This window comes from Lactuca virosa, chromosome 1, assembly GCF_052849685.1.
Source record: "Lactuca virosa cultivar CGN04683 chromosome 1, Lactuca_virosa_CGN04683_v6, whole genome shotgun sequence".
NCBI lineage: Eukaryota > Viridiplantae > Streptophyta > Magnoliopsida > Asterales > Asteraceae > Lactuca > Lactuca virosa.
The window spans coordinates 50,913,964-50,938,855 of record NC_136426.1 but is presented as its reverse complement, the minus strand read 5'-3'; the positions used below and the strand labels follow the sequence as shown (position 1 = coordinate 50,938,855).

At 34.1% G+C, this 24,892-nt stretch overlaps 3 protein-coding genes and 1 long non-coding RNA gene across 7 annotated transcripts; 1 reads left to right on the top strand and 3 right to left on the bottom strand.

Moving 5' to 3' along the window:
• Positions 1-10,388: 10,388 nt before the first annotated feature.
• Positions 10,389-12,651, bottom strand: LOC145104686 (uncharacterized). 4 transcript variants are annotated; one of them, XR_013707146.1, is made up of 5 exons: positions 11,909-12,651; positions 11,749-11,779; positions 11,489-11,559; positions 10,791-11,395; positions 10,389-10,693 (listed from the first exon to the last, which is right to left on the bottom strand). It is a non-coding gene; the product is annotated as an uncharacterized LOC145104686 (long non-coding RNA). The 4 variants fall into 4 exon arrangements; XR_013707144.1 differs by having other exon boundaries at positions 10,389-11,011; positions 11,286-11,395; XR_013707145.1 differs by having other exon boundaries at positions 10,389-11,395; positions 11,909-12,012; positions 12,102-12,651.
• A 768-nt stretch (positions 12,652-13,419) lies between these two features.
• Positions 13,420-15,779, top strand: LOC145127303 (autophagy-related protein 16-like). The gene is made up of 5 exons (XM_079062543.1): positions 13,420-13,556; positions 13,707-13,833; positions 14,140-14,321; positions 14,386-14,581; positions 14,666-15,779. Coding segments are annotated over exons 1-5 (1,530 nt in total). The 5' UTR covers positions 13,420-13,554; the 3' UTR covers positions 15,689-15,779.
• A 33-nt stretch (positions 15,780-15,812) lies between these two features.
• Positions 15,813-19,262, bottom strand: LOC145127242 (putative multidrug resistance protein). Its single transcript, XM_079062485.1, has 3 exons — positions 18,820-19,262; positions 18,202-18,742; positions 15,813-18,104 (listed from the first exon to the last, which is right to left on the bottom strand). Exons 1-3 carry the CDS (start codon positions 19,248-19,250, stop codon positions 15,891-15,893), a joined length of 3,186 nt encoding a protein of 1,061 aa, XP_078918611.1. The 5' UTR covers positions 19,251-19,262; the 3' UTR covers positions 15,813-15,890.
• A 134-nt stretch (positions 19,263-19,396) lies between these two features.
• LOC145113841 (putative ABC transporter B family member 8) lies at positions 19,397-20,272 on the bottom strand. Its single transcript, XM_079049891.1, has 3 exons — positions 19,937-20,272; positions 19,802-19,856; positions 19,397-19,593 (listed from the first exon to the last, which is right to left on the bottom strand). Exons 1-3 carry the CDS (start codon positions 20,195-20,197, stop codon positions 19,397-19,399), a joined length of 513 nt encoding a protein of 170 aa, XP_078906017.1. The 5' UTR covers positions 20,198-20,272.
• Between the last annotated feature and the right edge of the window lie 4,620 nt (positions 20,273-24,892).

Here is a 24,892-nt window from a genome sequence, read left to right as displayed (position 1 = left end):
GAACATCTCGTACTACCAATAACCCAGGAAGGCCCTTTTATGCATGCCCGAAAAAGGTAATTTACCATTTATTCAAACTCTGATGTTAACCCTACTTTTTTTAAGATGTATTAATTCAAGCAAATAGTTGGAATCAGGATGCTCGTTCAGGTTTTATAGTTTGGGTTGATGAAATGCAGTGCAACAATGACGGTGTGATCATAAATGGGTTGTTTAAGTCGAACAAAAAGCTTCAAGCTGAGGTCTTTAAGTTGAAGGTATACCTAATATGTAGTTGGGTTTTTTTTCTGTTTAATCATGTACAAGTTGTAATGAAGGTCAATTGGACCACTTGTTATGTAACTTGTAATGCACTTTGATGTGTTTTGAAACTTGTAATGTACTTTATTTCGTTTAAGTTGTTATGTAACTTGTAATGTACTTTATTTCGTTTAAGTTGTTATCTAACTTGTAATGTACTTTATTTTGTTTAAGTTGTTATCTTTTAGCTTTGATGTGTTTTCTATGCACGAAATATGAACAAGCAAATTAAAGAAATTCAGTTACAACACAACCAAGTTAAAACATAACAACTTGTCCAATTCCAAACTTAATAACCTACTACAATCCAATTCCAAACTTAACACTTAAATCCAACCAAACACAACCAAGTAAAAAGATAACAACTTAAACGAAATAACATCCTAACCATTAAGCTCCAATGGGTTTGCACTGGTATCTCCTTTCCCATCTTTGCCCTTCACCCTCTTAGCAAGTTTCATCTTTATGATTTTCTCTGATTTCTTTCTTTTACATCTCCTTCCAGCAGCAACACCTTCTACTCCTTGACCCTTTTTCCCTTCATGCACTGATTTTGCTCCTTGACCCTTTTGCCCTTCATTGACACCTCCTGCTCTTCACCTTTTTCATTGACACCTCCTGCTCCTTCACTTTTTTCATTGACACCCCCTGCTCCTTCACCTTGTTCATTGACACCTCCTGCTCCTTCACCTTTTTCATTGACACTTGTTTTCCTTTTTTTAACATTTAGTTTGGGCCTCCTACCAACTTCAGGTTTTTGCACTTGAGGTCTTTCAGCTTGAGGACATGTGACCTTGTTATGCCCCACATTTTTACACACACTGCATGATATTTTTTCCCTGCCTTAGACACAGTGTGCCTTGGTAGCTTCTCTGATGCATCTCTTCTTCTGTTAACCTTTGGTATACCTGGCATTCTTCTCTTCATTGGTGGAAGAGGTGGTATGAAGTCAGTAGGTGGCCACATATTGCTATCATTCTTCCCCTGAATTAGATACTTATAGGTGTTCTTGTAGACTGCTCCATAGAACATTGTATCAACATAACCACCAACATCTCTATTGAGAAATGATATAGTTGCAACTGAATGCATACATCCATACCCATTAAGTTGCCACACTCTACAAGTGCAAGTCTTCTTGTCCAGGTCAACAACATAGGACTCAGCCATGTTTCTTGTTTCAAATTGGTTTAGACCACTTAGTAAAACCTGCCAATACCTAATGTAGACATAACATAAGTAATTACATACAATTATGAGTATAAGATTAGAAAGTACCTTTGAGCTTTTTTTAGTTGATTCAGTAGGAGTGTAATTGTTGGGCAAGGCTTGTAATCAGGCCATGAACTACCTTTAATCTTTAAATTGTATATTCTCTCCATAACATACAATCTAATCTCCTCTAACATGGTGATGATTGGCTTTTTCCTAGCATCCCTTATCACACTGTTGAAGCTCTCAGATAAGCCATTCTCCACTGCATCACACATCTTTCACTCTTGAAAAAATGCTCTACTCCAAGATTTGGGGTTTGTTTCCATAAGATAAGCAAAGGCTGCAGGGTTAAGCACTTCAATCTCCTTCATGGCAGCATTGAATAAAGGCTCAGTGGATGCCTTGCTTGCCTTCCAAAACATGGTTTCATAATGCACACCACTGAATCTTTTCCTCAAGTTGGCAACAATATGCCTTGCACACTGCTTATGTTCAGCAGTAGGCAATATTTCCTTCACAGCCTCTAACAGCCCCTGTGTAACAATGATAACATGTTATATAAAATGAGACTAAAATTTATTAAATTAGGAAGTAAAACAACTTACCTTATGCTGATCTGACATTAATGTTATACCAAAACCATTATCCAGTTGAAGGTCATCTCTAAGGTTTTCCAAAAACCATTTCCAATTTTCTTTGTTCTCTACACAGTCAACTGCCCATGCAATTGGAAATATGTGATTATTGGCATCTCTTCCTACAACACATATTAGCTCTCCACTACATAAGCCCTTTGAGAAACATCCATCTAAATTTATAACCCTTCTGCAACTCCCTCTCCACCCTTGCTTAAACCCATCAAAACACAAGTACATTTTGCTAAAATAATTCTTACCATCTTGCATAGAATTTACATCAATTTTAACTGTTGATCCTGGATTTGATCTTCTAATCTCCTCACCATACGACCATAACTTTGCATAGTGCTCCAGTAGTGTTCCTTCAATCAGTTCAATTGCATACTTCTTTGCTCTTCTACACTGTCCCATACTCACATCTATACCAAATTTCTCTTTAACCTCCTCCCTAAGTAGCCACACACCAACCTTTTGTTTTTGTAAGAATTATGTTGTGTAATGGGTACCTATCCATGAATAATTCACAATTGAACCTAACTTGAAGTTTCTTGCACAATTATGCTCAGTTATGAGACTCTTTATCTGGAAAGACTTTTCCTCGCTCATCCAAGAAGCCCACATCCTAAACTTGCACTGCCCAGAACAACATTTCACTAATAGTCTCCTACTATCATTTTTTTTGTAACATAACTGATAACCATTTGCTACAGCATAGTTACACATCATATGTTTCAGTTGTTTAGGACTCATAAATCTCATACCTAATACAGGTTTTTGCTTTTTCCAAGGAACATTCTCATTGTAAATAGCCTGGTCAGTAGAAATTACCTCATCTTCTTGTGGTGGATCATATGTATCTTCACGAGGTGGACTGTGGGGGGTGACTTGCTCATTTGGGCACAACTTACTCATAAACTCATCATCCTTTGTCTTGTTCATAGGAATGCACTCATCAGGTTCACTGTCCACTTCCATGTGAATGCCATCATCTTTCTCACCTTGCAAATCCTCGTTTGGACCTAGGATATCATCCATACCACCATGTAAATCTTGCATGTCGATTCCATCATCCATATCCATACGACTGTGAACTTCTTCATGATCTTCATTTGCACCAGATAATTGGTCTAAAGAACTGCCAACTTCTGCTTGCTCTTCAAGAATCCATTGATGTACATTAACACCAAGATGGTCCATATATACATCGATTACACAATCAGAAGCATACCCTACTTCGATTAGTTCCATGTAATCCATGCCATTCGCGATTAACCTTAATCCATCAGGAAAACCAATATCGGGCATGCAAAAGTACACTTTCACACATATCTCACATGCGAATCTTTCAAGGAACTCGACAAATTCCTTCTTGTCCATTCCAGCAAAATCAACATCATCAAACCTTTGCTCTGCTCCATCTGCGTAAGTAATAGAGGGGTACCTGGTAAAAATTCCAGCAAAATGTAGATCAATCTTCACGAAAACGGCCATAGCAACAACAAAGTTCCCCGATTTGAGTGACTAACACTTGAAGAAAAGGATAGGACCGAAGAACAGATCAACAACAAATTTCGATGCGGGGAAGTTAAAAAAGAAAGATTTAGAAATGGACAGTTGAGTGGGTTTAAACGTACAGTATCTCTCATTAACTCCTATGCACACGTGGCAATGACGTGGACTAAATTAATCTATTTAGATATGAGGGGGAAATAAAAAATTGCTAGGTAGGATGGGGTCACTGGGTGACCCCTTCATTTTTCCAAGAGTGCCCTTTTAAAACAAGAAATAACAAGTTCATGCCCTTAAAATGCAACAAATAGTCACGAGGAACCATTTAAACCATTATACGTAACTTTGTTGGGCTACAGTGACAATAACCCTAAAAACTAAATGGATTAAACTGTGAAGCCCCCAAAGAGTGGTGGCAGAAATCTAAAAGTCTAAACTTTACTGTTGAAAGTTCCCATGCGCTTTAATATATATATATATATATATATATATATATATATATATATATATATATATATATATATATAGTAGGTGTATGCCCGCGCAATGCGGCGGGTGACAAATAGTTTTATTTTAGAAAATATTTCCTTCCGATGAATAATTCTTTCAATGATTAGTTTTAATCCTTGTTAGATTATAACGATTGATGTGTAGGCCTCGTCATGGTTATATTTTCATGAAATGGTTTCTAACTTTATTAGTTATAATAAAATTGTCAAATTTGTCACCTTTAGTATTCACTTCTTACAATAAAGGGCGTATTTCCAACTCAACTCTTTAATTAGATAAATAAAAATTACAACCGTTACATTATCTGTTTGAAGGGTCGAGAAATCTACCCAATTACAACGACGTGTTCACAATAAAATAGTTTCCAACAAACCATGTAAACATGAAATTAAAAATGTGAAAGCAATGCAACTGGTATTAAAAATTCCCTTTAAAATTCAATAAAAATATGATCCAAAACCAAACTTCCAACCGAAAATTCCCAACAACTAACACCTGGTATCAAAAATATGATCTTTAACCCAAACACATATTCTTCATATGCATTAATTACAACACAAAGGTACAATGATGAACCGGTGAATGTCGAACCATTAAAAATTGTAAATAATGATCAAAATGTATGTAGACCATAAAAACATAAAAAAATGATCAAAATGTATGTATGAGACACCGGTTAGAAACCAATGGTACTATAAATTTTCAAATTTAGGTACGCCTATTAACTTTAAGTTATACTGCTAAGTGTACAATATTAACATGTCAAGTTTACTATATATATTACAACAGGAGCGTTGGTGCCACTTTTGTTGAAGACCCTCCTAGCATCGTCGTACATAATTAGATAAAGAGTTATTAAAATAAATTTAACTAAAAGCATGAAATATATTTTATTTACAATCACTTGCAAGTACCTACACAAAAAAAGCAACATTATGATCACATTTTAAAGGAAGGTTCTCCCCTCTCTGCATAGAGCCAGTGTTATGGATTGCATTGGTGAGTTTGATTGTGATCTAGACCTGTAAATTCATTGCGTTAGTTAGATAAGTGATAAGCACCATGGACTTCTAGTTACTGTGAGCAGCCTGCTTCCTAAAATGATGTATGGGGGGCAATTTAGTCTTTACTTATTTTGCAGGCTGGAGTTAGTGGTGGGACAATGTAGTGGGGATACCACCTTGCCAAACTGTTATTCCCTTTTGTCTTTTTATTTAGTAGTAGTATATATATTGTAGTTAGTAGAATGACCGAGGCAGCTAAGAATTGAATTGTAAAGAAATTTGTTCTTCTTTCGAGAGTCCATTCCTGTCGAATGAATGATATTACTATCTTAATATTATCATAGTTGGATTATCAGTTCAAGGATGTACCAGGGTCTATCAATAAGTTGCTTTCAATAAGAACATGAATAAGCTTCATATATTCTAGTACTCCTTCATACTTGTAATCTGAACCCTCACTCCACCTAACTTGATCATATATCAAAACCCCAGCAAGAAAAAACCATGATTAATAAAGACAATTCAGACTGCCTATTAAAAAAACAAAATTATTTGCATGTGTGGGACCATTTATAATTGTATAAAGAAACAAGAAATAATAGCACATCTGATCCATTATGGCTCGTACTTTTCTACACAAACCTCCCTAGATCATTTACTTTGATAAAAATCTACAACATCTCAAGCAAATTTAAAGGCTAACATATTTGGCTCTTCCAGGATGTGTTGAATATATAAACCTTTACATAATCTTTGTGAAATGCAATTCAAATAAAATTTACAAAGAAATTAATCTAAATTACAAGTACATATAAGATTGATAGAGATAAAAAAACAAAAAGATAATCGTATTTTACATAAATCATCAAAAGTTGCATGTAAGAAAGCCCAATATAAGAAAAAAATGATACCTTAATAAAAAAATGAATTTTTTCCATTTCTAAAACTTAAAATAATAGGGCTTTCTAGTTGTTCAAAAAAGAAACAGATTCTAAGAGCATACCATAGTTATCTAAGATTATACACCTACTTTTTGTCAGATATAGTAGTTTTAAGAGCACATGTAGACTGTAGATAACAAATAATAAAGGGGTTTTAAGAGAACGCGATTTTCCCAATTACTTGGTCATAATCCCTCCTAATTACCTCTCAACTCAAGGCTAAAGTTTTTTTGTATGATATTCTCCAACACCAAGGTTAAGTTTTAGTTTATGGAATATACAACATAAGATGACTTTAATATAATGTAACTTTATAATTAACATACCAAATTCAGTAAGAGGGGCATCATACTCGTAGCTTGTTGCAATAAACAGGCCACATGTAGTCCAATCAAAATTTGTTCCTATGTAATGCTAAAACTGTAAAAAAAACAAGAAAAAAGAAAAAGTTTTGTATGATATTGTTGTAATTGACAAAAGATCCACCATTTTCCAAAAAATTTAGTTGTTCTAGAAGGAACTATGCCTCCAAACTTAGTGAACCTTCATTTTGTGTAAAATAAATCACACAACAAAATAGCAAAAGAAGAACAAACGAATATCCTTTATAAGATGAAACTACTTCTTATAATTGAAACCTGTATAGGGAGATGGATTTACCACATACAGTAAGGCATATATAGACAATCGCAACCTTTAATATCATCTTCCCCTTTTGCTAGGTCTCCATAATCTGTTTCTTTATTGTATAATTTGGATCTTACCTGGAAGTCCAATTAAAAGAGACTTCCAAAGAAAAATATATTAAAAAACTGAAAATGAAAGTAAGAACGTAAAATAATCACTAAAATAAATTGTATACTCCTTCTACCTTCAACCACCCACACAACTGTTGCTTCACCACCACTTTTTTGTAATCCTTCTGCCAAACCCTAACTGAGTATACAATTTATGGTTTGGGAAAAGGGTGGACATGGATGACTTAACATCGGTTAGTGGTGGAGAAGGAAAAGCAAGGGTACGATTATGTAGAGATGAGACTTTTTGAATATTTGGGTCAAAAAAGGGGAGGGTGACGGTTATGGGAGAATGGACCATCATAAACTAAAAGTTGAAAGAAGCCAATCATGTAAATTAAAGTGGGAAATGGCTAAGCTAGAAGAAAAACATACCTTGTAGCTCTCAACCAAGGAGGAAGTAAGAGATAAAGTCGTGAAGCTGGTGAAGAAAATCTTTATACCGTGAAAACCTAAATAAAAAATCGGTCAAACAAGGGCCCTAAGATGATAAAGATTAGCTTTTTGGTGATCACCTTGAACCATGATTAGTGGGTGGGCATGGTGTCTTCGTTGTCGTAGGCGATTGTGGTATTCCAAGAAGGAATGAAGAGAAAGCATGAAGATTGGACTGATATAGGGTAGAGAAGCAGAGAAGATGGAGCGGTGGGTCACGGGAGATAAATTAGGGAAGAGTGGACTGATATTGATGGCAGATATTATTACCATATAAATTTCAATACGGCTTTCTTGAAGCATTTTACATTGTACATGGTTCTTAAATGGTTGTACCTCTTATATATATATATATATATATATATATATATATATATATATATATATATATATATATATATAGGCTTATGTTATTTTGTTTTTACTAATTATTGTGTGCCAGAATGCACAGATCTGGACCACCGGATGGAATAGAATCAAATGTCATGATCTGAGGGTCTATGATATTACAATAGGGTAACATGTACCATATAATCATACAAATTTCAGCATAAGGGCATTTTAGTCAATTAACCTATATTAAAAAAGGAAATTTTTGGGTTTTTAGGGATAATTAATTCCATTATATTTAAAAATCTGAATATTTTAAATTAATTCAAAATTAAAAATCTGGTTTTATTCTGTCAGAATGACAGAATGCCAACCATAAACTAGTAAATATATTTTCGATTTTATTCTTGCAGAATATATTTCCAATGCAGATATTTTTTATAATTAACCTGATTTAAGAATTCTAGATGTTATTCATATACATCCAAGTTGGGTCTATGATTTTATTATTAATACACATCTGAAATAAAATACAAATTCATACATATTCTTACATACTAATATCCTTATACATTTTAATATAGTTATACATATTCTAACATATTCTAACAGAATATCCACTTGATCTTCGCATATATACTTGTTGTTGAACTCGATTCCAAATATTTCTCTTGTATGATCAATATTGAATTTCTTCTCCATGCAATTCTGAAAGAATAAGATACATTACTCATTAGTATTACTTAGTATTACCCGTTAAACAAATATACTTGTTGTTAACAAATATTCTCAAAAGACATTCTAACGGAATGCATTTATATAAATAAATTCTGACATAATACATTAGAGAATGCACTTAAATACATTCAAACATTCTCAAAAGATATTCTAACAGAATGTATTTATATAAATAAATTCTGACAGAATACATTAACATAATGCACTTAAATAACATTTTTTTGCAATCAAAATCCACTTTGCCAAAATCCATGTGAAATTTAGAACCATGTGAATTTTAGTAAAATGATTTCCTATCTACAACCATTAAAATGTATCTTTGATAAAAATTATATTCTATGAGAATGTCATGAAATCAAATTCTAGGCATTTACAATATGTGAGAATTCTGCGATGAAATCAAATTCTAGGCATTCTTGAATGTTTGAACAATCATATCCGCCATCAGAAAATAAGAAATAACAAATTGGGCTGAAAATTTGGCCCGAACAACCCCTGTTGTACTCTTTTGTAGTTTTGCGTAAGCACAACACAGAAAATTAATTTATTGACAAAAAAATCGAATTTTGAGTTTAATAGATTAGAATTGTAACTGCACAACGAACATGAATTTGTAAGAAAAGCTGCAATTTATACAAAAATCGATTACTATTTTATATACAACCCTCTATAGAAATTAATGGAAAGAAAATAAAACAAACCTCAACATAAATATGATTAGAATCGACAAAAGTGCTTTAAGGAGGCAAACTGAGGTTGGCGGTGGCAATTAGTCGGGGATACCCTCGTTGGTTCGCCTGACAGTACTAATAATAATGTGTTGTCTGGTGGTGTTGGAGAGAAAAGGTTGGTAGTCAATGATGGAGGCGTGATTGAAAATTGGAATCGATTGGCATCAAACAAAAATCAGAACAGAAGAAAAACATATTTGCAACTATGGTTAATTGGTCGTCGATGGCAACTAATGATAGATGATGATGACTGAAAACACGAAGGTGTAAACCCAATTGAGAAAGTGAGATACCTATCGGTATATTTGCACATGTGATGGAAGAAGCAGCAGTCGTGCACTGTTGGAGGCACAAGCGACGGTGAAAGAAGCATCAGGTCTTCATTAGGATTTTATGCCCTCTTTGGTGGGTTAATGAATTGGTCGTGGGTAAATTTTATGGGTGGTTTAGTCGACGGAATGAGGGGTTTTAGGGTTAGGGATGTTGGGTTTGTAGAGTTTAACTAATTAAGGAGAGATTAAATGAATTATTTTTTTACCATAATTAGATATACTAATTACCATTATACCATTTTTTAATTTATTTAATGATTTATTATTTCCTCAATTCTCATTAGTGCATACATACACACAATAGTTGTTAGAAACATTTGAACCTAGCTCTCTCTCTCTCTCTTTATATATATATATATATATATATATATATATATATATATATATATATATATATATATATATATATATATATATATATATATATATAGAGAGAGAGAGAGAGAGAGATAGGTTCAAATGTTTCTCACATCTATTGTGTGCTAGAATGCACCAATAAGAATTTAGTAATAATTATATGTATATTAAATGTTATCCATATTTATAACTCATTTTTATGGAAACTAATTAAAATCGTTATTAATGTCAACAATAATATTCTTTCAGAATGAATTCATATCTAGAAGAATGAGAGTGTATTCCAGCAGAATGAGAGTGTATTCTAGTAGAATATACTCTCGTTCTTCATATTCAATTATAAAATAAATAGATTAGTTGTCAAAATTGTTTTCTTTTAAGCAAGATAACCATATTGCATTTTTATATATAATAAATCATATATTCATATGGTTCCACTTTCCCTTGTGACGTGTGTGCATGTAATATATTTCTTGCAACATAAATCTTTTAAATAAATACACAAGTCTTTTAAATAAATACAAAACTCATCAACATAAAAATTCTTCTATATTATCAAAACAAAGTCATCCATGCGGCTGTTGCATGTAATATATTTCTTGCAACATAAATCAATCCATTTTTACTTGCAAAGGCCAAAAAAATAGAATTTGTTCAACCCCACAAGAAGCAAAGGCAAAATATGTAAAGATGGAATAAGTAAAAACAACACACACAAGAAGGAAGGGAGATGTATTAGAGATAAAAGTTAAAAACAACAAGTAACTGAACATCAATAACAACAAAAATAACATCAAAGGATACAAGGGTGGATATAGAGTTTGATAAACTGTTGAAGCCTGGATAATACTTCCTACTGCAAGTCTCGGGCAAAATGTTACCACTCATATTAACACATTGCCATTACCAAATATGAAAAATAACCAAAAAAAAAAACAATTTCAAGATCATACCTCCATCACTCCCTTCTTCCTCTTCTGCTTAGTTCAAACCATTTAAAGAAACATGGTTGACAATTATTAAATATATGTATAGTTATTAGGCTGAATGAAACATTTTTATGACATTTTTGGTAAAAATTACATAGTAATACACAAATAAGGAGCAATATTCTCTTTTCTCCTTACCTTTGAAGCCATTCTGAAAAAGCTTCTTCAATCCTGCAAAATATGAACTGAGAAAAACAAATTATCATCAACTAATTAATATAAATTAATTCTCTTAAAACTAATATAAAAAATAGACAACTAAGAGAAACATTAAATAGTGATGAGGTTCTGAATCCTTATAAGCATTCTCTTTACCAAAATATAAAAAAGAAATCAAGTATTATATTATCAAACCTCATGGGTTGAACCTTTCTACAAATTGGGGGATTCCTTAAGATCCATCCACCCCAAAATGGCAATATCGAACTAAAAACTAAATGAAGTGAAAAAAAATATTACCTTTCTAAGAGATTGAAGAAACTTAGTATGTTGAACAGATGTAAGGCATAAAGACCATTTATAGATTATGTTTGACTTTGTAAGCCACTTCATTCTTCTTCCTCATTTTTCTGTTTGGATTATCTCAAAAAGATAAAATGTAGTAAGAATCCGACATATAAGCAGGAAAACATATAAAATGCAGAAAAAAAAGAACCTTGTACCTTGGAGTTGTCAAATCAAACCTTCATCAGACATGTTTCCGCAAAAATCTCAAAAGAAAATGTGGGGAAATCTAAAAAAAGTCAAAAATGTACTCTAAAAATGTGAAGATTGAAAATGAAGCACAATAAAAAATGTTTATGAAGAACCCTATGATAATGGTCACTTTCATTTTTTAGATAATACTTGCAAATATCCCACAATCAAACAATGTTTATGAAGATTAAATAGGAAGCACAATCAAAGTTGTACAGATAGTTACCTTTGCTAGTTTAGATGATTATCACCTATCCCTGCAAAAACCAAACCCAACAACAAAAAACTTCAATTTTATTGTCTTCAGGAAGCCAAATCACCAAAAGATTGTTATAATGCCCAACATAAATGAAGTATTTCTGAGAAAGAATAACAAATTAATATACCTAGATCGTGGGTTTAGGGTTATTATCATTGTGAAGCTTGAGTAACAGCAACGAGTGGAGACCAAAAATCAGATATAAGTCTATATAACATATAAGTATATAACCTGGTACGATGATAAGAAACATATATGGAGAAAAAAACACACGAACAAAAAAAGAATACATTAAACTACATCATGAAATTGAATCTTACCGGATATCGTTCAAAATTTCTAGGTTGGTTCCCTTTAGATCCAAACACATCTCTGCTGCATCCTCTCATCAGCCCCGTTCTCTTTTCTCTCTTTTTTTGCTTGATATTTCTTTTCTTTCCTGTTTTTTGTTCAGCCCTAACACAAACAAAGACTATCTGGGAAATAGGATGACGTAATGTATAGTTAAAAACAACTGAAACATGCCAGATACGAGGAAGGAGGATCAACATGAAAGATCTTTGCCTGCATTTTAGGGATTCGAAAAAGTTGGGTCAAAATTTTCGTCGGAGGTAGGACAATGGTGGTGGTGAAGGAGATGAGGTATGGTGGTGGCTGATGATCCTTAGGGTTATTCTAGAGAGCAGAATGAGCATTTGGGGGAGGAGAAAAAGCATGAAGCAGGTGGGTAAAAGGTTATTGTCGATTCAAATTTGTAATTCCCAAGTTAAATGAACAGAGGATGATTTGAAATCTGATTTCAAAATATCAAATTTGAAACCGTGTTTGAGAGCATGAATATATTCAGTTTTGGGGATTCAATGATCACAACATTCTACGGTGTTTGATGGGTTTCAAACTACAAATCATTCCGATAAAATAGGAATTCAAACGAAAAAAAGTGAAGTCAAAATCAAGACTCATCAAAAATCAAATATGTTGCATTTGCAGGTTGTATATTCAACTTAAAGGTTTGGACGATTTCAAATTTAATATTATTTTATTGATGATTATTTGTACTATCTGTTTAATGGTTTGTACGTCTTAAAATATATATATATATATATATATATATATATATATATATATATATATATATATAGAGGTTTAAGTTCTATGGAAAACAAAAAACCCTAAAAATCATAAAAATGCATAAAAAAGATACTTAGAGATCACAAAACTTTTTTTTGAATTTTTTTATGAAAAAATCGCTGCTTTTAATACAAAATCGCTGAAATTTTTTTTGAAAAAAAACCTCTTTTTTTTTTATAAAAAAAAATTGATTTTTTATTTTTTTTTCAGCGATTTTACTAAAAAAGTTGCGATTTTTTCATAAAAAAATTCAATAAAAAGTTTTGTGATCTCTAAGTATTTTTTATGCATTTTTATGATTTTTAAGGTTTTTTTAGGGTTTTTTTGTTTTCCAAATAACCCTTCCCTATATATATATATATATATATATATATATATATATATATATATATATATATATATATATATATATATATATATATATATATATATATATATATATATATATATATATAATAATTATTATTATTTTTTGCGCGAGGGAGGAATCTTGTAATCCACTCTTTTAAAAATTCAGACACTTCATCCTAACTTTCATCTACAAATAATTTCGTTCCCTCAAGAAAACCCTTTTAACACAAAAGCCCTAAAACCTCAATTTAAATCGATTACTCCAATCAGGATTGTAACCTAATCATCATCATGTAAGTAATCGTTTCGCCAGGCTTCGATGAACATCAACTATTCTATGAATCACTTGTACAACTGAGAATCGACAAATTTCATATACTGAATCTGCTTACACTGTTTCTGATTGAATATTGATTGATTGATTGATCGAGTTCGTTTTTTAGGTCAGAAGACGAAATTGCGATAGAAGCAATAAAGCATGCTTTGAAGGCTCTTCGGAAGCGGCATCTGCTGGAGGAGGGAGCTCACGGACCTGCTATTATAGCTCTTTCTAAACCTATTGCTTCTCAGGTTCCCTTTCTGTACTCAAATGCACACATATACTGCAATCTTGGATTTTTTTTTTTCCTTTTCACAACTTGTTTGTGTTCAGATGCATTTTAATTGTCTGACAGTTTTGTAAACATTCAAGGAGTTAATGTGAATTTTATCAAGAACGTTATGGCTATAGCAATTGTTCATATATAATATTTACATGCTTTAAATTTATTTGGAAGGAAAGCAGACAATAAGGTGTCAAAAAGGTTTGTGGAAAGTTAAAGTGTCTTGGTATGCCAATCTGATATAACTGATTTTCTTTATATATGCAACATGAAGGGTTCAGAATGGAAGGATAAAGCAGAAACTCTTGAATTGGAACTTCAGCAATGTTACAAAGCTCAATCTCGATTATCTGAGCAGCTTGTGGTGGAAGTGGCCGAATCTAGGGCTGCAAAATCTTTAGTCCAGGAGAAAGAAGCCTTAATTCCTAATCTTGAAAATGACCTTTCTCAAGCAAGGTTCTCCCCTTTCCTTCTGTGTGGTTTAATTCACAATAATATTATCTTGATGACTGTTATGCAGGGATGAATGTTCTCGCTTGGCTGCACTTCTAGAGGAAAAGACTAAAGGCCTAGAATTGCTTATGGGTGAGAATAAGGAACTGAAATCTCAATATGAAGAGATGAGAGCTAGAGCTATCAATGCAGAGACTGAAAACAAGACATTGATTGATCGGTGGATGTTGCAGAAAATGCAGGATGCTGAACGCCTTAACGAGGTATATGCTTTAGTTCTTGTTTCTTTTTTACTTAATTTGCTTCAGACTCTTCATTCATATTTATATTTAAATTTATATTTTCAGGCGAATGCTTTATATGAAGACATGCTAGGTAAGCTCAAAGCCAGTGGACTCGAACAACTAGCAAGACAACAAATAGATGGCGTAGTCCGCCAAAGTGAAGAAGGAGCCGAATACTACGTGGAGTCCACCATACCAAACACCTGCAACCACCGGATCCCCGCCCACGAAGGCGGTTGTGCTTCAATCCTCTTCGAAAACACTTCCGGGAAATTACTCACCGGAGGACAAGACCAAACTGTTAAAATGTGGGACACAACAACCGGTCAACTCACTAAAACCTACCACGGTTGCATAGGATCCATCCTTGATCTCACCCTTACAAATGACAACACGTGTCTAATAGCAGCAAGCAGCTCCAACAACTTATACGCATGGGACACAAATACGGGTCGTGTTCGCCACACCCTCACAGGTCATAAAGATAAAGTATGCGCTGTTGATGTCAGCAGATTCTCTAATCGCCATGTCGCCAGCTCAGCGTATGACCGGACAATCAAGATATGGGATCTTAACAAAGGGTATTGTGTCAACACGATTATCTTCCCGAGTAATTGTAATACTTTGTCTTTCACGCCAGATGGACAGACGATTTGTTCGGGACACATGGATGGGCATTTAAGGTTGTGGGACATGAAGAGTGGGAAATTATTGAGTGAGGTTGCGGCTCATTCTCTTGCTGTGACCTCTATTTCTCTTTCTAGAAATGGGAATACAGTGTTGACAAGTGGGAGGGATAATTTGCATAATTTGTTTGATACGAGGACTCTTGAAGTAATGGGGACATTGAGGGCGAATGGGAATAGAGTTGCTTCTAATTGGAGTCGATCTTGTATTAGTGCTGATGATAATTATGTTGCTGCTGGATCTGTTGATGGTGTTGTTCATGTTTGGTCGATTGCCAAGGGTAATATTGTCAGTACACTTAAGGAACATACGGGTTCCGTTTTGTGTTGTTCTTGGAGTGGAATTGGGAAACCGTTGGCTACATCGGACAGGAATGGAATCGTTTGTTTGTGGGCATAAGAACGGAATCACTTTTGTTTGTACATATATGGTTCTGTTATTTTCATTCGTACATTTGTTATATGAACAAGTTGATGGATTTATCATTCAAGTTTAAACAAGATTTGATTACAAAAAACTGCATCTTTGATTACAAAATAGCTACCATATAAAACTTTATAGCAGGTAATGGAAGTTTATTACAGGCTCACTTCAATTTCTACTACTTATGGGAGTTTTGTTGTTGAAGACTGAAAAGAGAAAAGTAAGCACCTTCTTTACCTTTAGCTAACAGATCATCATGAGAACCTTCTTCTACAACTTTTCCATTATCAATCACTGATATTTTATTCGATCTTTGAATTGTAGACAATCGATGAGCTACAATCACACATGTCCTACCAACCATGGTTTTCTCAAGAGCATCTTGAACAAGTGCCTCTGATCTCAAATCCAAAGCACTTGTGGCCTCATCAAGAAGTAAAATAGCTGGATTTTTCAAAATTGCTCGAGCAATAACGATTCTTTGCTTCTGTCCACCTGATAACTGCACCCCTCTTTCACCACAGTAAGTCTCATACCCATCTTTCATTGAACTTATAAATTCATGGATATTTGCTAGATTTGCTGCTTGGATTATCTCGGCTTCTGTTGCATTCTCTTTCCCATAAGCAATGTTTTTTTTTATTGTTTCTGCAAACAAAGTAGGCTCCTGACTAACCCATGCTATAAATGACCTTAACGCCCTCAGATTGTAGCGGATAATATCCACTCCATCAACTTCCACAGACCCTTTACACGGGTCAAAAAATCGCTGGATCAACCCTATAATTGTTGACTTTCCAGATCCACTTGTTCCAACAAGTGCAACAACTTCACCACCATTGATCTTTAAACTTAGACCTTTAAGTGCCATCTTTGTGGGTCTGCTTAAATAAAAAAAATCCACTTCTTTCAGTTCTATACGCCCTTCTACCCTTTCAGGCATTATCATGTCTTGTTTTGGAGTCTGCATTTTGCCTTCTCTTTTTAGAATCATAAACAAGGATTCTAAAGCGTTTTTTCCCAATGACAAATCCCCAGTCATACTCCCGGTTTCTGCTATTATCATCCCTGCTGACACCACAATGTAGAATGTCTGAAAAAGGTGTTTGAATGTTATATCTCCCTCATAAAGAAGCCTTCCTCCATACCAATATAAAATGGCAATATTGATATTAGTTAAAAATGGTCTAGCAAACAAAGCCATTCCTTGATACCAATTCTTCTTATCACTCTCCATTTTTCGACCTTTCTGTGTCTCTTCAAACAGCCTCATAACCTGCTCTTGCGAATGATACGCGGTGATAACTCTATGGTTGTTAACCGCTTCACTTGCTATTTCACTGCTCTTGTTCTCGGTTTCCGTTGTCACAAGGGCTTTTAGGTAAAAACACACGATGATGACTAGCTGTAAGGAAACAGCAACAAGAGCAAGTTTCCAAGACAAAATCATACTCAAAATAACAGCTGAAATGGAAGCCGAGATTGCTTGTGCAAAAAACGCCAATCGATCTGCTACGAGGTTTCGTACCATGATTGTGTCTGTAGCAAGTCTCGAACATAATGCTCCCGTGTTGTTGTTTTCTTGATAAAACCACTCGATTTCAAAACTCATGATCTTTGAAAACATCGACTCTCGGACACGTTTCGTTAAATTCTCACCCATGATTCCAAAATAGTAATGCTGGATCACACCGATGATGAAAGAAGATCCAGCAATGGCTAGAAAAATGTAGCATAATGTTGTTGTTTGAGACCGGATTTCATCATGGTTGTTTAGAAAGAAGATGGAAAGCATTGCACCCTGAAAAAACGCGAGTAATGGTTGAATTAATCCGTTAAGTAAAGCACCTATACAACCAATTAGAGCCGATTTCCATTCAGGAACATTCATCCGAATCAATTCTTTCCATGATAGATTCCTATCTTTTTCAAGATAAGAACTATCTACTATCAGTCTCGTTTTCTCTCTTCTCATTGATAAACCATCATCATCATCATTATCATCATCTAATGTCTTAATTTTGGTTTCTTGAGATGGTGATACAGTCTGACCATTGACCGACAATGTGTTCTGTAGTTGGACCATGGTTGAATATGGTCCATGAGTGTTCGAAACAAGTTGGTTATGTGATCCGGACTCGATTACTTCACCTGATTGCATTACGAAAATTACATCTGCATTATCGAGGGTAGATAAACGATGTGCAATGATTAGTGTTGTTCTTCCAATTGAAGCTTGAGTTAAAGCCTGTTGTACAGCTTTTTCAGAATGTGAATCTAATGAACTTGTGGCCTCATCTAAAAGCAAGATTTTTGGATCTCGAAGTAGGACCCGCGCAATTGAAATCCGTTGCTTCTGCCCTCCCGACATTTGAGTTCCTAATTCTCCCACCTAAGAAAACAAATCAGAAGATAAACTAAACACACAATCAAACTTAAAGAAAGTTATAAGAAGGTGATAAGTGCTCAGTGGCTCAGTGCTCACTTACCTGTGTGTCATAACCTTTGGGTAGTTGCGTGATGAATTCATGAGCATTTGCTCTTTTAGCTGCTTCTACAATCTCTTCACTTGTGGCATCTTCTTTCCCGAATAGAATATTTTCTCTGATTGATGTGGCGAAAAGTATAGGATCCTGGCTCACTAACCCGATTTGTCTACGTAACCAATTTAACTTGAGCGACTTTATGCTGATGTCATCTAACAGAATCTCTCCCTCAAGAGGATCATAGAATCTTTCAATCAGATTTATCACTGTTGACTTACCTGACCCACTGCTACCAACCAATCCAACAGTTTGACAGGGCTTCACCTTTAAGTTGAATTTCTTTAAAACCAAGCTTTCAGGTCTTGATGGGTATGCAAAATACACATCTTTGAACTCCAATTCACCTTTGATTGTATCTATGGTTGTCCCCTGTTGATCTTCAGAATCTATGGTTGGGATTCTTTCAATCATTTCACTAATCACGGCTGCTGAAATACTTGCTTCTGCAAAGTACTTGATGTTCATGAAAGAACTTCCCAATCCACTGCAAATTAGTGATCAAACCATTATATTATACTAAAATGGCAAAATTTAAAAAAACCAAAATGGTCTTATACTTACAATCCTCCATAGATAACACAAACTCCCGCGCTAAGAATATCACCACCTTTCAACCCCTTGTCAATGACCAAAACGCCCCCGTACCAGCTTAAAAGCGCCCAAATTGCGTATATAACTCCAACACTTCCAAACACTATCCCTTTCAGTAAACCTTGTTCAATCCCAAGACTCAAAGTGGGTCCTAACGCGGTTGAAAACCGGTTCACCATTTTTTCCTCTCCAACATACGAATGAACTGTCTTTATTGATGAAAAAGCCTGCTCTGCAACCCCACCAGCAACCGCATAAGCTTCTTGTAGCTTCTCTTCATTGCTTGATAACCGCTTTCCATAAATTGACCCTGGAAGAATCAACAAAAACATCGCGGGGACCGCCACAATCGCCAATCTCCAACACAAATACATACCCGTTATCTCAGCCGCTATAAACATCCATATATTTGTGATAAAATTTGGAATCTGTTAAAAAAATGTCATCAAATTGTATTAAATTAAGGATAAATGTCATCTTATTGGAAAAGAAACCCACATGTGCCCTTAAACTAAAAGTATATAACGCTAAAGAACATGTTGAAATCTTAGAGAAATGGATCGATCACCTTTTCACTAACGACTCCGTGTAGATTTATCATATCGGTTGAAATACTTGTAGTTACACGTGATGCTTCAAGTGTTGTGTCAAAGTATCCTACTTGTTGGCGTAAAATAGCTTTTAAATATCTGGTGCGTATACGGGATGATTGCCTCTCTGCTGTTCGACCCCAACAAAATCCCTCTGTTTAATGTCAATCCATGTTAAATGTCTATTTTTGATGACGAGGAGGGCATTCACGTCTTTTGCACAAACGAGCAATTATTTATCCCACCCTTTTGGGTGGGACAAAAAATAACAGTATCGTCCCATTGACAACCGACTCAGTCTTGGTCTAAACACAGTACAACCTGTTATGTCCTAGACTGTGTATCAAACGGGCCCACCTTACCTAGAAAAGCACCTGCACCCACAACAATAGCGATGTAGATAAACGCAAGAGCGTACTGCAAAACCGATGGATGTGGTGGTTAGCTAATAGCATTCTACATCGTGTATAGTTAATTTGCTGACATGGACAACTAACCTTATTTACATCTGCGGGTGTTAAAGAAGAAACCGAAGCATAAACATTCATCAAATGACTGAAAACCAACATCATTATAGACACACTTAATCCATCTACAAAGCACCCACATGTTCCCAATGCCATTAGAACCATGTCACTCCAGTCGGCATGTTCAAATAACATCCCTAATAATCCACGTGACACCTTCTCTTTCTCATCGCTCTCAGGTTTGCCTGATGATCCATTAATCTCCTTCATTTCTTGATCAAATTTGTCCATCTTTTGGTCTGATGCATGCCGTGAATCATAGCTTGTTTTTATGCATATTTTATAGCTTAAATGTGTTTAGGACAAAAGTTTATGACCTGGATTTTAATTTTAAAAGGTGGTCAGCCGTAAGATGATTTATGCTAACAGACGATGATTTCGCTATTAGAAGTATCTATCAATATACATAATATTATTACACTTTGGGTTGATCAACATTGTTGATTAGTAATCATCTTTTTGGCTTTATTCTGTGGTTAAAATCTCTTTCCAAAATTATTGTTGCTTGTTGCTTGGCACCTAGCTTGTGTCTACATCTTGTGTTATGTATGAATCTTAAATGATGATGACAATGCTATTTTAGGCTGTGTTTGTTACACTAAAGCGTGATTGGATTGGACATGTGTGGACTTAACTAGACAAGCTTTTGAGGATTATTTCTAATGAATGTCTTTTGCATAGACAAATAGACAAGAGATTAAGAGAGTCCATGTTCCACCTTGATTCTCTATTTCGGTGGGATAAAAAGTTGCAACTTTCTGTCTCAATCTCATGCCAGTCTAATGCAAGTCAAAAACATTACAAGGTCATCCTATTATGATATATCACATGTTTTCTTGTTGGGTGTTATTTTAGTGCCCCGAAAAAGGGGTATGGACACAACATTTTCTTTTGCATTTTACACGAATCTTATTCCTGTGATTCGAAATGTTAAAATTTAGCACCTTGTTTCCATATATTTCATATGATCCCCTCTAGATAGAAGGATACAATATCTGTTTGGCATCTATTGGTTTATTTTTAACTTGTATCTATTTGGCTGGTATACCATGTCTTGCTTTTTGGCCAAAGATTCCCTTCAAGACATTTGTCCTTTTATAAAATATTTGTGTCGTTCTCTCTGTTTCTCTGATATTGAAGTTATGTTTAAAAATCAATCCCATTGCTATTAATATTTAGTTACCACTGAAGATGTTACAAGTACCATCAAATAATTCCCATTGATGACACATTCTTGTTCGAGTAATTTTCAATTTTCATCTTTGTAATTCTCAATTTCAGGCGTTTAATATACTTTTTATTGTTAAAAGACAAACTATTTCATGCTAAAGTTGAAGCAATTAAAGTAAATTAAATATTCGGTTAATGTGAGAACAATCCATGTATCTTGACAATGTTTATGAAAAGGAACAATAATAAATTATTAGTAATAGTTGAAATAATATACATTTTTTTTATAAATTATTAATAGTAATAAATTTTTTTATCATTATGTGTACTGTGAATATGAAATATGGTTTTATTATGGGTGACAATTCTCAACACGAACCCGACACGAAAATAAACATGTTTGAGTTGAGATTTCTGACTCGTCAACTCGTTAACCAGCCAGATAAATGGGTCATGTTGGTATTTGGGTTTGCGGGTCAACGTTAATTTTTTTTAAAGGATATTACCGTTTTAGAATAGACTCCCCCGGAGGTGGTTCACTATTTGGTAAAGACATGGACACGTTTTGTCTTTGCATTTGCAAGCGTTGCTACATAACCCCCTCTTGGCCACCCTGGAATGAGTCTTGAGTAGATTTGAACCCAAGACCTCCTTGTGAAAAATTCACAGTATAATATATTATATTTATATCTATCTAAATATCTTATAATAGAAACATTTTTCTAAGCACCACATTGATTTGAAACTTCTTTGTCTTTTCATATTCTCAAATGACTTTTTTTTAAGTTATGTGACTATGCCTATCAGCCTACGTGTACGTGTTGCATGCCCTAAATCAAACTAATCCTTACTATTACACAAATAATATTTGGGTTCACGGGTCAATTCGCAAACTCACCGACCCGAATCTGACCCACGAACCCATATAACTAAACGGGTTAGACGGGTCGTGTGCGGGTTGATGTTTCCAATCCGCCAACCCGTCACACGAATAATTATATGGATTGTGTACGAGTTGATGTATTCTGACTTGCCAATATTTATTTTTAAAAATGTTTTTATATTTTATGTATTTTTAAGTTTTTAGGTTTTTTTTATTTTTTTTATTTCATGTTATGCTTTTTATTTTATATTTTTTAAGTTTTTATTTGAAGTTGTTTCTAATTTAGATTAACGAAATTGAAGTTTCTTGTTTAAATTGTTGAAAAAAATAATAATATCATGGTCACCACTCCTTATGTGAGACAAGAAGCCATAAAAAAAAGACAATAAGGTGATGCTTATATGGAATGGAAAAAATATAGTAAATGTGTCATCATATGGAATAAAAAAATGGTAAAGGTATCACAACACCTTCGGTCTCCAACCTTTTTTTTTTAACTGGCATCTGGTCTCCAACCTTATGATTAATAATTGAAAAATATTAAAAAAAAAAAATCAAGAAATACGCTACTACGTCAAAATCAATGTTTATCGGATCTCGGATGATTGGAAATTATTCTTTGAAAAAAAAATGTATATATGATATTAATCTTCCAACGCAAAATTATAAATGTGAATTAAACCAACTCCCAACGGAATTGGACAATTGGTGATTTGGTGGGGTCGTAATCGGTGACCTTGACGACTTCATCAAGTCTTCTCTATTTTGTATATCATAATAAATAAAATATAGTTTTAAAAGAAAATTACGTTTTTTTTATTTAGATTCTTCTGTAGGCAGGTGGTGGCAAATCTAACCAACATAATTGAAAATGGACATGCTTGTAACTATTACTATTAGATTTATTAAATAATTATTAATCGTAATCTTTTTTGGTTTGATGTCATATTCAAAATTAGGGATGCAAATTGGACCCGTGGATTCGGTTACCCGTGGGGACCCGAACCTAACGGGGCGGGGATTCCCTGTCTTGATTGGGTAACGGAGCGGGGACGGACAAGGTACTAAAATTTTTCGTTAAGGAAATTGAAGACGATTGTACCATCCTAACATATCAAAAGAAGAAGATGAAATTCATGTAATCAATGAAGTAGAAGACAACGATGCATTTGCAGAAACTGAGGATGATGATGACGATATATTCAGTCATCATGTTGGTAGTTTGAAGAAGGGATTTAAGACATGCAAAATGGAGTTTTAGATTAGACGAAGCTTTTATGAAGGGCTCTTACCCAGGCCAAATCTAATTGTAGTTGTACGTTTTGCATTAATTTTTATTTATTTGATCTTTGTAGTTCCTAGTCATGAGTAACCCACTTACTAAGCAATATATTTCATAGTGTTGACCCAAATAATTGTATCTACCCCATGGTCTATGCCATAGTTAAGGTGGAAAATACAAATTTGTGGACACGATTTTTGTTATGCTTAGGTTAATAATATCAAACTTCACTTTTGTTTATGATAGTTAAAATGCATAATTGTTTTAAATATATGTAAATATTACTCTTGTTAATTATAAATGAAATTATTTCTAACTATTTTATTATTTTATGGAGTAATCTTAGTAATTACAAACCCTTTCCATGTGCAAATTACATGTTTTACTTATGACATATTCATAAGAATAAGGTCAACTGGAAAAGACAATGTGTATAAGGAACTACTGTGGCAGTAGGCTACAACATGCTATATGTAACATTTTAATGGTAAAAAGGATCTGAAAAGGTTAAACAATGATGCATATGAATGGTTGAAATAAATCTTCCTAGCACTCACATTTCTCATGTATTGTTTATTTTGTTAGTATGCATATAAATTAGGTTCAAGTATTAGACCATTTAGAATTACACTAATATTATAATACATGTTTTGGCGTATCATATTATGATGTGCAACTAAATACTATGTGTGAGGTGCTGAAGAGTGAACTAGATGATGGAAGAGACAAACCCATCATCATTGCACTAAAGTTTATCCGTGAGTACTTGATGAAAAAAATTGCAAATATGGAAAAGGTTATAATGAAGTGGAAGGGACCACTAACACCATATGGTACAAAGCTCATGGTCATCAAAATAGAACTTTCCAAAGTACAATGTTGTATTTATTCATGGGTAAAAGTACTTCCAAGTCACATTTCATTTGCATGATCAATTTGTGGTTGAGATGAAGGAAAGGTCTTCCTCTTTCAGAAGGTGGGAAGTAGTAACTGGGATGCCATGCAAACATGAAGTGACCATAATATGGGATTTGGGGAGGAACAAAGCATGTGATAGTAAACCTGAAAGATGGACACATCCAATTTATTGGTTGGACACTTGGAGGCATATGTATCATTTCAAGGTACACCCAATAAATGGCAGGAGTAATTAAGTGGACCAAGCCATTATGCCCAACCATTTTGATCCCACCTTATCACTGCAAACATGTTGGAAAGCTTAAAAGGACGAGATAGTAGGGAGTTTAGAAAGCTATTAGAAACTATGATGGTGAGGATATGGTGAAAATTTCAAGTTATTAAGACAAGGTATGTAGTAAAATGCTAAAAAAATGTAACAATTTAGATTATAATTAACTTGTAAGGGAAAGCATGGTACATTTGTAAGTGGGAGTAGTTCTAGTTTAAGGAAAAAACGTAAGGACTAGTGCAAGTACCCGGTATTAGTGAATCTAAAATCCACAAAAGGGTAAATACGTACACTTCTGCAAAACTTAAGGGTTTTTATGTCATTATTTCTTTAATATATTACTCATGACATGTTTTGCCTCACGTTATGGCTTATTGTCATTTTGACTTAATGATTTTCTTT